The sequence below is a fragment of the Melanaphis sacchari genome, unplaced genomic scaffold (genome assembly GCF_002803265.2).
Source record: "Melanaphis sacchari strain LSU unplaced genomic scaffold, SCAv2.0 Contig60_pilon_pilon, whole genome shotgun sequence".
In the NCBI taxonomy this organism is placed as follows: Eukaryota; Metazoa; Arthropoda; class Insecta; order Hemiptera; family Aphididae; genus Melanaphis; species Melanaphis sacchari.
Genome location: NW_020271429.1, coordinates 38,611 through 54,693, shown reverse-complemented (window position 1 = coordinate 54,693; position 16,083 = coordinate 38,611). Strand labels below are relative to the sequence as shown.

Here is a 16,083-nt window from a genome sequence, read left to right as displayed (position 1 = left end):
TCGTGAATATTATTCTTACGTTTGTAAATATATCAAATACTTCTCCAAATTAAATATATATATTATATAATACATATTACAATAATTTTAAAGTGACAACATCATAATTCAATCATAAATGTAATAAAAATAAAAAAGCAACAATAACAGTTAAGCAACAATAAGTGAAATCTTGAAAGTTATATTCTTGTATAATATATGTTTAGGTCAATATAATTCTGTTGTCTAGAATTTTAAATTGCCATTTTCAGTAGATAGGTGCGTATAATACGAACAAGACTTGATTTTTTAATTATTATTACACTCAATGTTTTTAAGTTTTATCCACGTATCTGATGTATACACTATATTTTATAGTACCGATATAACGTTGTATACGTATGTCTTTACTCTTTAAATATTAATTTATTTTTATTTTTCAACCAAACTGTTATACACGTTAAATTCGATATTTACTTATTTCAATTTGATTGAGAGTCTGTTGAGATATAATATTATTTTTTTCTTAAAATAGAATATTACAATTTATTGTATTTTATTCTTAGTGTTTTAGTCTTTACACAATTATTCATAAATAACTACCTAATAAAATTATAAACGTGGAAAATTATTTGCGATTTAAGGAATATTTGATAAACAACATCAACCGTCACGTCCTTCGTAATAATCCGAAACCTATTTCACATGACATTATGTATTTATAAAAATATGTCTTTTCTAATTAATATGAAACAAGTGTCTGTTAAACAAATATTTTTTTATCACAATTACATAAATATTTGTTTATTCGTCTTTACTATATACTTACTACTTTGCTAGTTGATCGAAACTAGTTGTTACGACTGTCAAATTCGTCTAACTATAAGATTTCAAGGTTTCTAGTTTTATAATTATACATACATGTAATAATGCAATTGGGTTTAATTTAGAATGTATAAAGGTGTCAAGCGTTATTATATTTGAAGTTCGATCATATCGAACTGGTTTTCAATATAAATATATATTGTTCATAATATACTACGTAGGTACGTAGTATACAAACTCTGTCAAAAAAAAAAAAAGTTATTGTTATTGCTGAATAAACTATACAATAATATTGTTTAATAGAAATTATATTGTTGTTGTTATGATTGTGGTCGACTTTAACCTTACCTTAAAATTGCATACACAAAACGCCGTCTTATAGAAAATGATAGGTAAAAATGTATTCGATTTTTGTTGTGAATATTATATTATATCATTCTCACGCATTACGTGTGTACCCATCGATGGGAATAATAACCAAAATATCAAGTGCTTGCGGTTTACACGGTAATTTGAATCCTTAATTGCGACTTTTCGTGAACAATCTGACAAAGCTCCAGTTTGTCCGGTCGTGGTTGATGGTCACCGTTGATAGTGAAAGTGAAACATCTTTAAAAAAAAAAAAAAAAATAAACAAATAATAGTTACAATAATAATGATAATAATAATAAAATGACCTCCAAGGACGCGGTACGTCCAGTTGCCAACGACGTTGCATAATCGCGATCACAATAAAATAATGTCCATTAAAATTAAATATACGTACTCATACACTCTGCGCATTGCCCGGCATATGACCCCTAGTCACGTATTGAGAGATAAACACGATCGTAAACTCGGAATATAAGCTCTCAGGCGAACCGATTTACCTGCCTACATATGTATAGAAATTTAATGGGTGGGTTTTATTTCATATGTTACACGTTATTATATTTATATAGTTTCGTAAGATATTATTTGCCAAGTAGTCAGCTAGCACACTATTATACACGAGGGTTGGACTTGACAGCTGGCACCTCTGCTGGGAACTGTGAAAGTTTGCATTCCGTTTCGCATTTGTATGGCGGGTTACTTTTAATATTTCCGAGACGACTTAATAACAATAAAAAAAAAAAATTTAAAAATTTAAAAATTAAAAATAAATTATTAATGCGTATACGATGTTTTGTAGTATTCTACTTTTCAAGGTTTAAAAGTCTCTAATTTTGAATATTTGTGGCAAATAGTTATAATTTCCTCTAACAATATTTCTATTTACGAATTATATCGAACCTGCATTCTTCGATTTCCATGTCATTAGATATTAGTATTGTTAGTATTTGCCTAAAATATTGTTATTTAAATTGTGAAATATTATAATCTTAATTATTTGAATAAAAATAAATAGCATTTAAATATTTTTAATAATAATAAAACGACCGTAATACGGACCAGTTTAAACATAGCTAAAACCAAATGAATTACCATAATATTAAATTATTCTATGAGAAAATCGCGGAAAGTAATTAAATTAACACTGTGTTAATTATTTTTACGTTATTTGCAAAGTTTTTTTTTTTTTAGGTGAAGGACTGAATATACTTATTGAAAATTTTTTAGTTATAAAAGAGTTAAATATTAGGTAATTAAACTCAATTTTATTCTATACCAGTTATAAATTTGACAAATTTTAGTGTTTGGTTTGATAAAATTATCATGTATAACACATATTATCTACATTTACACCAAGATACCTATTGTGAACAGTAAATTTATAAATACAATATAAAATCTTAAAACGATTATACAATAAAATAATTAAGATATTTATGAAGTTGTGAAGTATTTGAGTGATGCAATAATTTATGGTTTTTTTGTAAATATTATTATTTTAACATCCACATGTGAATATGTGATTGTATATTTTATAACCAGTGAGTGATATATATCTGTGAATTTTTAATTATCTACTGGTTAAATTTAATACAAACTAGATATCTACGTCCTACATATTTATATTTTTATTTATACGCTATAAATCATGGATTTCTTACTTGAGCCTCGTCAATCGTAATTTAATTTTGTTGTTATACTATATAAATTTACAAGGTGTAGATTTTTATTACATAATTGAGGCTATTAATGCTGTAATAATTAGTTCACTTCGCAGTTACATAAGTTAGGTATTAAATACATAAATTTATATTTATGTATTATTATTATAAAAGTATTATAGAGTATATGCGTTTTGATAATCTTCACTAATTAATAATTATTCATTACAATACGTTATTATTTATACTATTGTAAAATCATCTACTTAATATTTTATATGGTTAAGATGTTGAGAGGGAGTACAATAGATCAATGGTATAGATGTAAAATCGGTCGTAACGCGATCACCTTCAATAAATTGGATTGTATTCGTAAACCTGGAGAAAAAACTATAACAATTATAGCCTAGACCTTAAACTTGCGTGTGACCGTAGGATGATCTCTGAAAAACTTACGTAAGAAAAAAATACTTGCAATTTATTGCATCACTTATTTCTAGTTGTATATAATAGTCATGGCATTGAAATAATCGAACATGTAAGAAATAATTAACATACAAAAAATGTTGATACTATTTTTATCAGAGTATCGTGTGGAAATACGGATGAATGAATGTTTGTGACCTTCAAAACAAATCAGATGCATACCCAAAACCGACACTGAATTTAAAAAAAATCGACGTATACAAATAATTATTACTAATCTCTATTTTTTTTTTTATATATATATATTTTTAGAAATACCTAATACTTACTATTATTCATTACAGTTAGTAAACTAAATTTGTTTACCATGAGCTGTAAATATAAATAAAATATAGCCTTTAGATATTATAATTTATGTTTCAATTAATAATTATTATCATAATATAAAATTTATATAAGTATGTATAAGCATAGTATGTTTAACATACATTATATATATATATATAATTGTATTTTAAATTTTTTATGCTTGGATTAGGATAAACATTAAATTTTTAAAAATACATGGAACTGCAAAAAGATCATTCATAGATAACGGAAGATAATAATATAGATATTACTTTATACATACAACCAATCAGTCAGTCGAAAAAAACATAATTAATATACGATATAAAATAAATACTTGTACATACATTTTTAAACTAAAACTATATACCAAAAGGTTAGATTTTGAGCTGGAAAGTATAAATTTATTATATTTTAAAATTCCTAAATATATGAAAAATTTTAAATTTAATAAATATTATATTTAAATTCTTTGACGTACCTATAATACAATTTTTTTCTTGAAAAGCAATGTTTTAGGATATTCAGAAAATTGTTGATTCATTAAATTGTATTAACTTTTCATTATTTTTGAAATAATTAAAAAATAAGTGATAATTTAACTTCATGCTTATGTATTTTAGTAGTAATCCAAATTAATATTACAAAACAAATTATATCCATTAACATAAACATAATTAAATAATTTTGAAAAATATCCATCATTAAACAGTTTTCAAAAAATACATTCACATATTTCTCTGGTTTTACATGGTTTACAGAAGAAAGAATTTAGGTTTTCTAGTAAAAATATCAAAGTTTCGCTTAAAGTACCGGAAAAGACCTGTCTCTTAATTTGACTCTACCATAATTTATTATTATGTTACTGCGACACTAGTCGACTGTAGATATTTCAAATAAAATAAATTGATATTATCTTACTTAATTATCCAATAAAATCGTTAGAAAATATGTCAAGTAAAGATGTAAATGTACGTAAATCTTCAATATTATGTACAGTGCTTACTGTTCATAAAGAGGAGTTACGCTACTGTAGGTCTATACTCATATTATATTTTGAATATTAAATTTATGCACTCTAGACACTGCAGGCAAGTCGATAGATACATGATTAAACATTATACTTTTATATTCTGATACTTCTAACAAGATTAGTACAAATAATACAACCAGTTTATGGTTTTATAATAGATTATTTTATTATTCGATGGATTGAATTTTACATAAAAGCTTCTTTTTTTTTTTTTTTTTTTTGTTAATTGTTTTCCTTTTGCACTTAGAAATACAACAAATAATATAATATACTGAATAACTATAACAATGATAATAATATCTGAACGATTTTATCTAATATAGGTAAAGATTCATAAAATAACTACATATATTAAACTAAGAATGCATTTTATGCACATCAGTATTATATTTAGTAAGAATTTATGATGGAGAAAAGTATTACAATATATATGCAAAAAAAAATTATTTTATTTTTCAATTATAATATGATATTTTGATCAGTTTTTTAGTTTAGTTTTAATCAGTCATTTCCTTAAAATTTTCTTTTTAAATAATTGTACGTATTAATTCAATAGTAACCAATTTTATTGATTGAAAAAAAAAATTATATGCTTATGATTTATATCAAAACAAAATTACGTCTTCATAATTTTAAATAAACAAGTATAGTGCACAGCATATGCATTAAACATAATTTAATTGTTACACTCGTTTCATATTGACTTTAAGTTATCTACATTGCAATATTCAAAATATTATATAATAAAAAATTAACACAGCACATGTTACAAAAATATTTTAATACTCATAATTGTATACAATATTTTTTTTATCATCATCATTCGTGGCTTTTCGAGCATTATTTTTGTTCATTAATCCTATATCTTAGGCCTTAGTCAAAAAACTATTGTTATACCTATATAAAGTTCACATCGATACTTTCTATAATTACAAATATTAATATAGAACTTATAAAATAAAAAAAATAATTGTATTAGTTTATACTTTGATATTAAGATTAAATAGCGGTAATTAGCGATAATTTTACAATAAAACTAAAAACGATTCAGATAATTGAGGGCTAAATTATTAAAAATACATTATTGATTATTTATCTTGATGCAATAAAAATTATAGGTACTCTAAATTGTGAAGTATATACAGTGTGAACACCTAACTTATCATGATCACACTGTATGTAAGAAACAAAAAAAAAATTAAGACGTGATAATTCATAGTTCATGCTATATTGTTTAAAAATATATAAATTAAACCTTAAAATAATTAATTTTAATTAAAAATACATATAACCTAGTTCACTGTACATTTATTGAATTATCAAAAATATATTTACATTTTTTATAAACTCAAGTAATCTAGAAACATCAGCAGTCAATTTTTTAACACTTGGCGTTAATTTGCTATAAGTACTACCTTCTATGATAATTATATTTTGCCTACTTTATATTGTGAATTCCACATTTGCATGTCCCATAAAACATACATTCAAGAAAATATTAAATTTGATAAAAAAACATTCATGGATCGGTAATTTAAAACGTTAACTTTACTTTTCATGAACCCAATATTTTTTATAAAAGTACTATAGTCTTGTAGGTATATTAAAAAATAAAAACCAAAATAATTATTATAATTATTTCAATTGCCAAAAACGCATGGAAAATCTCAAATATATTGCAGGAGTTTTTGAAATTTATTTTTTATACGCTGCACGTATTACATTGCGTACCTACTACCTACATATTGCTAATGAACTTAGATTGAACGGATATATATATACATATACATAACCTTACAGACTACCTATCGTTGTTAATAATAATAATAATGCACAATATAATACATAATTTGTTCGTTATTATTTTAATTGGAAACGTTGATTTAAATTTAAATAATATATATAACGCACGTACTTTGATATTTCACATCAACAGGTTGTTACAGTCGATAATATTTCTTGGTTTACCTAATTAACCGAGTCAAGAAACTCGAATGTTGGTCTTCTAATAACGGATGTAGTACCTAATAAACGACTGCTTGTTATTTTTTTCAGACATGACTAATTTAATAGTATAATTATACTGAAGTATATTCATGCATTTTTAAAATGCAAATAATAATATATAACTAACATTTTAGAATCACAGACACTTGAGAATTTACACTCAATTTTTATCGAATTTGACCTTAATATTTATTTGCACAAAACAATAATCTTCGAATAAAATATACATAATATATTATTATTAAAATAGTGTAATCTGTAAATCGTACACGTTATTTGTGGTGACATTTCCATTGGAAAGCATTTGAAATTTGATATCCTACGCGTGTAGGTACTCGCTACATTGCTACAGCATAGTTACCTAAATTTATATACCTATACACTTTTGCCATGAAAACGGATGTTTTAGAACAATTTACTAACCTAATTTTACGAAAAAGAAACGCAACAATTAAAAATGAACCTTGTGTATTCCATTGTAGATGCATGTTATGTATGTTTTTTTTAAAGTTTTTTTTCATATTAATATTATTATCATTTATTTATTAAAGTTACGTTAGGTAGGGTCATCAGATAGAAGTACATAGCCTTGTGTCTATTTTATTTATTATAATACATTATGCACATATTTTTTCTCTTTACCATCGCTGTTATTACTTTTGATACGCAATGTAGGTACTGTCCTCAATGTTCAGCAACCGTGAACCAAAAACCGGAATAAATCGTTGCCGCCGAACTCTGTACGCATGTTTTATTCCGACGATGACCCTATAAAATCGTTGTACATAAGTACAATAACATTATTATGATATTTACATGATATAACGTTTACTATACCTAATAAAAATAAATTCGCTCAAACATTCATTTATTGATCGGTCAAAGAAATTATCTACGAAAAGCAATATTGGAACAGTTTTATTATTATGATGTTTAAATATTACGAGGACCGATAACATAATAATACGGCGATGACGTATACAAGGTCCGGCATGTATTAAACATAATATATAATATTAGCATTGAGAAATTAGCTGCAAAAGAACGGACATAACTTATGATTTAAAAATAACTGCCGTTGGAAGACGTCGACCTTGAATCGAATAATAATAGTTATTTAATCTAAGAAAAAATCTCTTACGACAAAAGATCATAATGTATAAAAACGCCGTGTAGTAAAGATACATTTGTATTGTATATTAAGTGATTCTCCGAGATATTCGTTAATTGGTAAACATATATATATATATATATACATTTTTTTAACCATTAATAGGAGGCGACTACTTCTACACAGTGTCTAATTATACAGTTTGGTAGGCTGCAATTTTTTAATAATGCTAAGTATGTATTTTGCGTCTGCTTTGCGAACCAGATAAACTGATAAATAATACAGAAATAATTATTAAAAATACTTTCTTGATGAGTACTATCATTGCCATCTAGATATAGAGTAAAAATAATAAGGTACCTGAATATATGAATAATAGGTATGTACCTGATGTATGAACTTTAAAATAATCTACTCAATAAAATATTTAATTTGCAATTTTACTATAAATGTTAATTATGGGCTATAGCCCATAAACTCAAAATATAACCTAAGCGCAACCCAAAACGCAAAAATAAATATTCCATAAGTGCAAAAAATAAATACCTTCTTAACAAACCATAAGCGCAAATAAATTTCACAAAAATAAAATACTCTTTATTAAAGTCATATAGTTATTAATAGTTATTAGTAGTTGTCTGATAAAATACCATTTAAATCATGTGTCAATTAAAAATAAATTTAAAGTCATATAGTAATCTTTTAGTTATAACTTAAAATGTATATTAACTATCAAGTCAAATACCATTTGATATAAGTTTATACTGTATATATTGTATAGTTAACTCAAATGATTATCAACTTTTACCTTGATTTGTTACGATAAAATACGATATGATAATACTTTAACTACAACTGAACTACATCACTGTTGATGTATTTTTCAATTATAAAAATACTGTATATTTAATTAAAATGAACAATTTAATTTAATAATTAATAGTTTTAAAATGAAACTTATGGTGTAACGGGTACAATATTTATTTTAGCGATTTCATCCCACTACTAAGGTACAAAAGCGCAAAATGAATTTGCGCTTTTAATCTATCAATAAAATAGACGATTCGCGCTTTTGAATTTCACCGTAATTATGACTTAAAAGTCACGTCACCTTATTGTACTAGTATGATTTTGAAATTTGAATATAATACGAGTATATTATTAAAAAAAATTTTTTTCAAAAGTTCGTAAATATTGTAATATAATATATGTATGATATTACCATCCAAGGGTGACTAATACTGTCACGAATTTATTTCAATAAAATAATACATATATGTTATACTATAATAATATATTCAAATGCAAAATTATTATTTAACATTGTTATTAGCTCAATTTTTTTAACTAGAAATTTATTGTATGCACTTATATATTAATATACTATTATAAATAAGTTATTAGAGTTAAAAATCAAAATACTAATTAATGTACTTAAATAATGATTAGATACATTTATATTACTATTTCTCACTTATAGTTACCCATAATATAAACATTAAAATAATTTACCCGATAAACTATTTTAAATTTATTGTTATACTATAAACGTAATTATGAATTAAAATTCGCATCATTTGTACAAATATGGTTTTGAACACATCATTTAAAAACGTTTTGTAAAAAAATAAACATAAATATCGTATTAAATACATAATATATTAAAATATATTCGTATAAAAAAAATATTATTTATTAACTATTATAATTTTTATTGATTAATTTCTATTTTTATTTTTAGACTCAAACATACGTATATAGTGTAGGTATACTTTAGTGCTATGTAATAAAATGCAAGTGATCCTTAGTGTATTTAAATCTTTATTGGTGGCCGGTAGATATGCAATAAACTGCTTAATTAGGTATTTTTTTTTTTTTTTTGTTCAAATATTATTAATATAATTACGGCTTTATTATTAATACAGCAAATAGATACCCATTGAAATTGAACGTTAGTAATATTATTTAATGTTATAGGAAACCATGCGGAGCTAATTAAACTATTGTAATAGTACATTTTGTTTTAAAAACGGAAATTAAACGTATTATTAATCACTCTGAAATATTAAGAGTTATCGTTTTATTGTCAAGAGTTTAGTGTTCTCCGGTATTGCACCTGTGGGAGATCGCCCTTGATAGTTACCTATATATCCCATACACGGTGTTTAATAATATTATAAATTATAATATATCATGCTCAATATCCGGGCAATAATAATTATTGTCTGTGCTATTCGTTATAGCTTATTAGTTAAACATACAATAATATATTATGTAGAGAACCTCGACGTGACTTATTGTGACGCATTTGTTCTGCGATATCACGGGATCGACGATTGAAGCGTCATCGATTCGGTCAACAGCAGACAATAATAAACAAGTAATATTATCATATTTATTACGAATATGTAGTATACAGTGTTTATTTAATCAATGAAAATATAATAGTAATATATATTAAATAACACCTCACACTTTATAATTAAATAATATTTTACGATAATAACCGCAAACGATAAATAGCTCCAAAAAATTACAATTTACGTCATACCTATATAGTATATATATATACATACCTGTCATACCTATATATAAATATCATGTATGTATATATAGGTTTTTTCTGCATATTTTCACACTGTTTATTCGATCGCCAAAACCGGTGTGAGACGTTTAGTTAACTGCAAAATTCACTTCCGCGTAGAACAAACACTACAATACTCTCATCATACATCGTCACAGACAATACATGCCAATAAAGGTAAGTCATTTGTTTTATGCGTATACCCTCAAATATATGATAATATTTAGTCGCATATTTGTGCCAGAGTCCTACAGGTACATCGAAGTTGATGAAAGGAAGGGCACAGTACTTTTATCTAGATCATTTTTAATTTGACAATGTTATTTTTTTAAATAAATTTGTAAGCAATAAAAAATTAATATTATTATTAATAATAGATTATTAATAGATAAAAGATTAATTATAAACCCATTCTAGCATAATTATTTCATAATTAATAAAAAGAAAGAGAGAGAGCTTATGAGAGCTTTCGCCTTCTATGGCCCTAGGGACACCAGGTTCATGTTACGTCACTGATAATATTACCATATTTTCATAATGTATTCGTATTTGTATATTATAAATTTTTGAAAGTGAATTGTCGAATCACCTGCTCACGAGACTAAATTAAGATTTTTAATTTTTTTTAGTTTTATAAATAATAACTCATGCTATAACACTAATTTTTATAAAACATCAAGAAATTAAAATAAATAAATAGTTTTATATAGTTTTTCCGTAGTACGACAAATGTCTTTTCACATCGATGTCGATAATAATTAATAATATTCGAATTTTCGAATACCTAATATATAAAATTTCATCGAATATTTATATCGACTTATGGATTGTCATTCGATTTAATATATTATTACTTAGATATTACACATTTAGAATATATTTTTGGATATAAAACATATTTAATCAGGGTTAGATTTAGGGAAATGCAATTGGCACAATTGTGCTGGGTAGTAAATATAATTTTATGATAGACGGTACTAATGGAAATAGTGAAAAAAAATTATATTTTTTTAAATGTTATATGTTTGAAGTACATAAATTAGTTCTTTCACAATAGATTTACAATTATTTATTGTAATATACAGTTATCGTTGAATAAAAACGATTCTGTTTCAGTGTATAAGAAAAAACCCCATCACAAAGCCCCAATAAAATGTCAAAAAAAAAAAAAAATTATATTATATATTATGTTATTATATTATTTAACCAAATCAATAATGGTGAGGCACCCTCCTGCTAGCTGTACAGTTTTCATGTTAAGTCATTTTCTAGACGAAAAAATAAACAAAAGACTAATATAATAAACCGAAAATTAGTAGGTGAAGTAGCAGAATTTGTTTTACTAGTCAGTGCAATAAATTCTAAACGTGACCCTGAATTTAGTCCAATTCTTTTAATCTCGATACGCACCCCCATTCCTCCCCTTTCTATCGTGAGCCATAAAATCCACCACCCTCGTATTTGTGCGCTACTTACACACACACACACACACACACGCACACACGCACACACACACACATACACACACACACGCACGCACGCACACACGCACACGCACAATACCACACTGAGACGATCGTAAAATATTTTTAATGTAACCTAACCTCAGACGTTTCCGGCCGCAAACCGCGTGCGTTATCGCCCTCGCGATATATTCAGACTCGATCGTATCCGCCGTCGTCGTCGTCGTCGACGTAGTCGTCGTAGTGGTCGTCGAACAGCGGCGGTAGCCGATGGCCGCCCGGCCGTCTGATCGCGTCGAAACACTCGTGGTCGCACGCTTCCGGAGCAGTCGGCCTGGCGTCCGGGTCAAACCGGAGCGTGGCCGTTACCAGCCGGACAGCGTCGGCCGGTGCCCATCTCGGGAACTCCGGCGGACGCGCGACCAACGCTCGCTGGTGCTCGACGCTCGTCCCGAGGAACAGGGGAACGCCCGCCATGAGTTCGGCGTAAACACAACCGGCGCTCCACACGTCCACCGCGGCGGTGTAGTCGGGCGCGTCGGGCGGTTGATCGAACAGCAGCTCGGGCGCCCGATAGCGGCGGGAGCAGGCGTACCGAGCGTTCGGCCGGCCGTCGGACAGGTCCTTGGCGCTGCCGAAGTCGCACAGCTTGAGCACGCCCGTGGACGGGTACAGCAACAGGTTGCTGGGTTTCACGTCCCGGTGGCACAGCCCCGCCGTCCAATGCACGTATCCCAAGCCCCTGAATATCTGGTACGCGTACAGCTTACCGTGGCCGGTGCTCGCGGTCCGACCGACTGCGGCCAACCGCCGGATCGCGCGGTCCAAGTTGGTCGGCGCCAGTTCCATTACCAAGTTTAGCTGACTGCCGCCGCCGCCGCCGCCCGTGCCGTCTGACCCTGCACCGCACACATAACGTCACTACATGTACACTGTCGTGCCCCGATCGAGATGATGACGTATTGTGTTGGCTATGTGTCACTTAACGCGCATAACATTGTGAAGATAATAATAATAATTCGTTTATTCGGGTATTTTTTATTTATTTAATTTTTTAAGTCAAGAGCATAATTAAAGTGTTTTAAAATATATTATATACAAATTTAAAACATTATCTGCGATTTTGTAATAGTATTATAAATAACTGCAGAATAAAATTAATTCTCAAAAAAAAAAATTCACTAGGCATACTTAATAATTAGTTTATGTTATGCGCGTTATTCAGCTACATGAGTTAACATATGACATGAGGATACGAATACCTGAACTATGTATTTCGATTTTCACTTATCGATCCTGCGTTAGGTCAGGTTACGTGTATTATATTGTAATAGGTAAACTTCGTGCGCCTTGTTTTTTTATTTTTATATAAATTATTTGTAATTGGGTTAAGTAATACATGCGCAGTTATTCCGTTTAAGGTTATGGCACGCATTTCACTACATATAATTATTACCTATATAGTATACACGTCTCAACAATTTTTAAGCTAGTTTAAAAATTACATAAATTCCTTCAGACATTCATTGTCATGATCTCGGTCCAAATTTTATGAATCATACAATAATTATAAAAGTATTTTATAACTTTAACATTTAGTATAGGTATTTTCAAAGTCAATGAAAAATGTTATTTATATTATTATATACCTATGTTTACAATATTACATCACTAAACTCATACATTACACATACAACCTTTTTAAGTATGTAATAAATTTCGATATTTCGATAAAAAATTTAAAATAATAATAGTATAATAATGGTTACTTTGCAAGGTATGAGAATATAATGAAAATTGTAATTATTTTTTTAGTATTGTGGTATTTTGATATAGTAGGTCGATTATTTTGTAGAAATTTTAGCCGCCGGGGAATCGTTCGTTTCGTTAATATAATTTATTGCATGTAAAAAACTGACAACCGATAATTTCGATAATCCCCGACTAGTTCAATCACTTGTTGCGATAATGGTACTTATTATCAGTTCCTGTCAAATTTGATGTAAATCGATGAACGAATACGATTAATAAACACGACCAAAAACTGCAGACGAATTTAGTACACCAAATGAAATATATTAATCTTACTGATAATTATTATATTATTGTTATCAATTTAGTAATTAATAATTAATTTTAAGCGTAACAATTAAAAGTAGTATAAAGTTATTTTATATAAAAAAAAATAAATATATATAATATATATATTATATTACTATTAGTCGATTTTAAATTTTTATCACAACTATGTATACGCATATATTGTTTATTCCATATTCATTAATTAATATTCATGTACTAATAAAGTAATAAACAAGCGTTAATTCGATAACATCGCTAATAAGACGTCATGATTATTTATTCCTATGAAAATCTTTGATTACATAAATTTATTAAGTTTTATTTAATACGTTCTACCCCTTACTATGTAGCGTAGCCAAACCAGCCAACTATTTTTTAATAAGAACTCATCTTGTCTAAAATTGTATGTATATATATATATATATATATATATATATATATACGTTACCCATGAATAAAACTTCGAGTTACATAAATCCTCTATAAAATATTGAAGTATGCATTTAAAATTTCTAGGAATACAGTTAAAAATACAAAAAAAAAAAAAAAATTATATCAATTATCAAAAATATGTAAAGTTCAAGTAAGAAATAAAAAAAAGATAAAAAAAAAATAATATTTAATAATAATAAATTATAATTATATAATATAATAAAATAAATAATATATATATAATATATATAATAATAATATATAATATAATAAAATATAATAATTATAATATTAATATTATATGATATTATATTATTATATTATATCATATATTATAATATATTATTTTTATATTATTATAATTATTATTATTCTTATTATTTTTTTTTTTATTATTATTATATTATATATAATATTTTTTTCTTTTTATTATAATATTATATTATTATTATTAATTTTTTTTTTTTTAGATTACAAATTTTGTAATCTAATTCGAACAGCCGATATACCTGTGATCGTAAATACGTGTTCAAAAAAAGGTTGGGGGGATTTGATGGATTTAGATGAACCAAAACCAAATACTTACTAATTATAAATACCAAGTAAATTATTATAATCAATGCTTTAAATTATTTTCTAAAATGTTTAAACCAAACTCGATAAATATCATTGAAAAAATAAGGATAAATTTAAATTTTGTTTTCGCGGTACAATAATATTACTGATGAGTGATAAACTACCAACAAAAATCGTTGTTTTTCAAAAAATAAACGAACAGACGGTGTAATATTTTACAAACCGAAAGAAAACAAAAAATGAATAGGTACAAATTCCCTCATCCGCACTATATTTGTCTGTGCAGCCGTGTAAAAAATATGGATTTAAAATAGAATATTACGTTGAATGTAAAATACAATAAAAATAATAATATACGCGCGTCAATATCAGCGATATTAAATTTTATGTCGTGTGTGTGTGTGTGTGTGTGTGTGCGTGCGTGGGGGAGGCGCGTTTTTTAAAAAAAAACTACACATTTTAATATCCAAAATCCGTCTCGATATAAAACAGAAATGGTCTACAAGCACCCGTGCAGCGCAATGACGTCGCGCGCACACACGGCGATGGCATACGTGTATGATGTGTTCACACACATATATATATATTATACATACCATACATATTATTTTGTTCGTTATTACCGGAATAAAAGTGGAACAGCAGTCTGACGACGTTCGGGTGCCGTAGCCGTCTGTGCACGTCCAGTTCGTGATGGCCGCCGCCCGGCGACCGAATGCGCTTGACGGCCACAGTACGCGCCGTCCTGCCGCCGCCGGCCGACAACACCGCCAGGTAAACGGTGCCGAACGTGCCGCCGTCTAATACGGTGACGTACGAGATTTGTAGTGATCCGTCGGCGGCGGCGTTACCGAACGGCGTCATCGACGTGACGTCGTCGCACCGCGGACGGCCGGTGACGAGTAGTCTTCAGCGGGTTAGGCGGGCGCGGCGGTGTACACGTAACGAGACGGTGATGTACCGCGCGAACGATGAATATTGTTATTATTATGTTAAAACACTGTTTGTCGTCTTATGTAATGAAACGCACAAGGCATAACTTACTATATACGCAACGAATCGAAAAATAAAATAAAAATAATAATAATAATAATAATAATAATAATAATAATAATAAAGCTTACCGTTTACGCGACTGTTTACAAATTCAACAAACTTTTATTAATACGGTATTAGCGCATAAC

The 16,083-nt window shown here is 27.8% G+C and overlaps 2 protein-coding genes across 3 annotated transcripts in view; one reads left to right on the top strand and one right to left on the bottom strand.

The window, feature by feature from the left end:
* The window catches only part of LOC112600077 (laccase-2-like), a 36,308-nt gene that overhangs the window by 87 nt on the left and 20,138 nt on the right, over window positions 1-16,083 (top strand). Inside the window, exon 1 of one of the 2 annotated variants that reach the window (XM_025347226.1) lies at window positions 10,392-10,523. The exons of the other annotated variant lie outside the window; for it this stretch is intronic. The gene's annotated coding sequence lies outside the window, so the exon portion shown is untranslated. Of the gene's footprint in view, window positions 1-10,391; window positions 10,524-16,083 lie in introns of those variants that run through there. 2 annotated transcript variants of the gene reach the window in all.
* On the bottom strand, window positions 1,304-15,763 carry LOC112600096 (glycogen synthase kinase-3-like). Its single transcript, XM_025347259.1, has 3 exons — window positions 15,496-15,763; window positions 11,951-12,708; window positions 1,304-1,413 (listed from the first exon to the last, which is right to left on the bottom strand). Exons 1-2 carry the CDS (start codon window positions 15,761-15,763, stop codon window positions 12,002-12,004), a joined length of 975 nt encoding a protein of 324 aa, XP_025203044.1. The 3' UTR covers window positions 1,304-1,413; window positions 11,951-12,001.

What these genes read in the sequence shown, in the direction of transcription:
- LOC112600096 (XM_025347259.1), bottom strand. Translation starts at nt 15,763, where the DNA reads ATGACGCCGTTCGGTAACGCCGCCGCCGACGGATCACTACAAATCTCG. An exon ending in CGAACAAAATAATATGTATG is followed by an intron (nt 12,709 to 15,495) that starts GTATGTATAATA and finishes TGTGCGGTGCAG; the next exon opens with GGTCAGACGGCACGGGCGGC.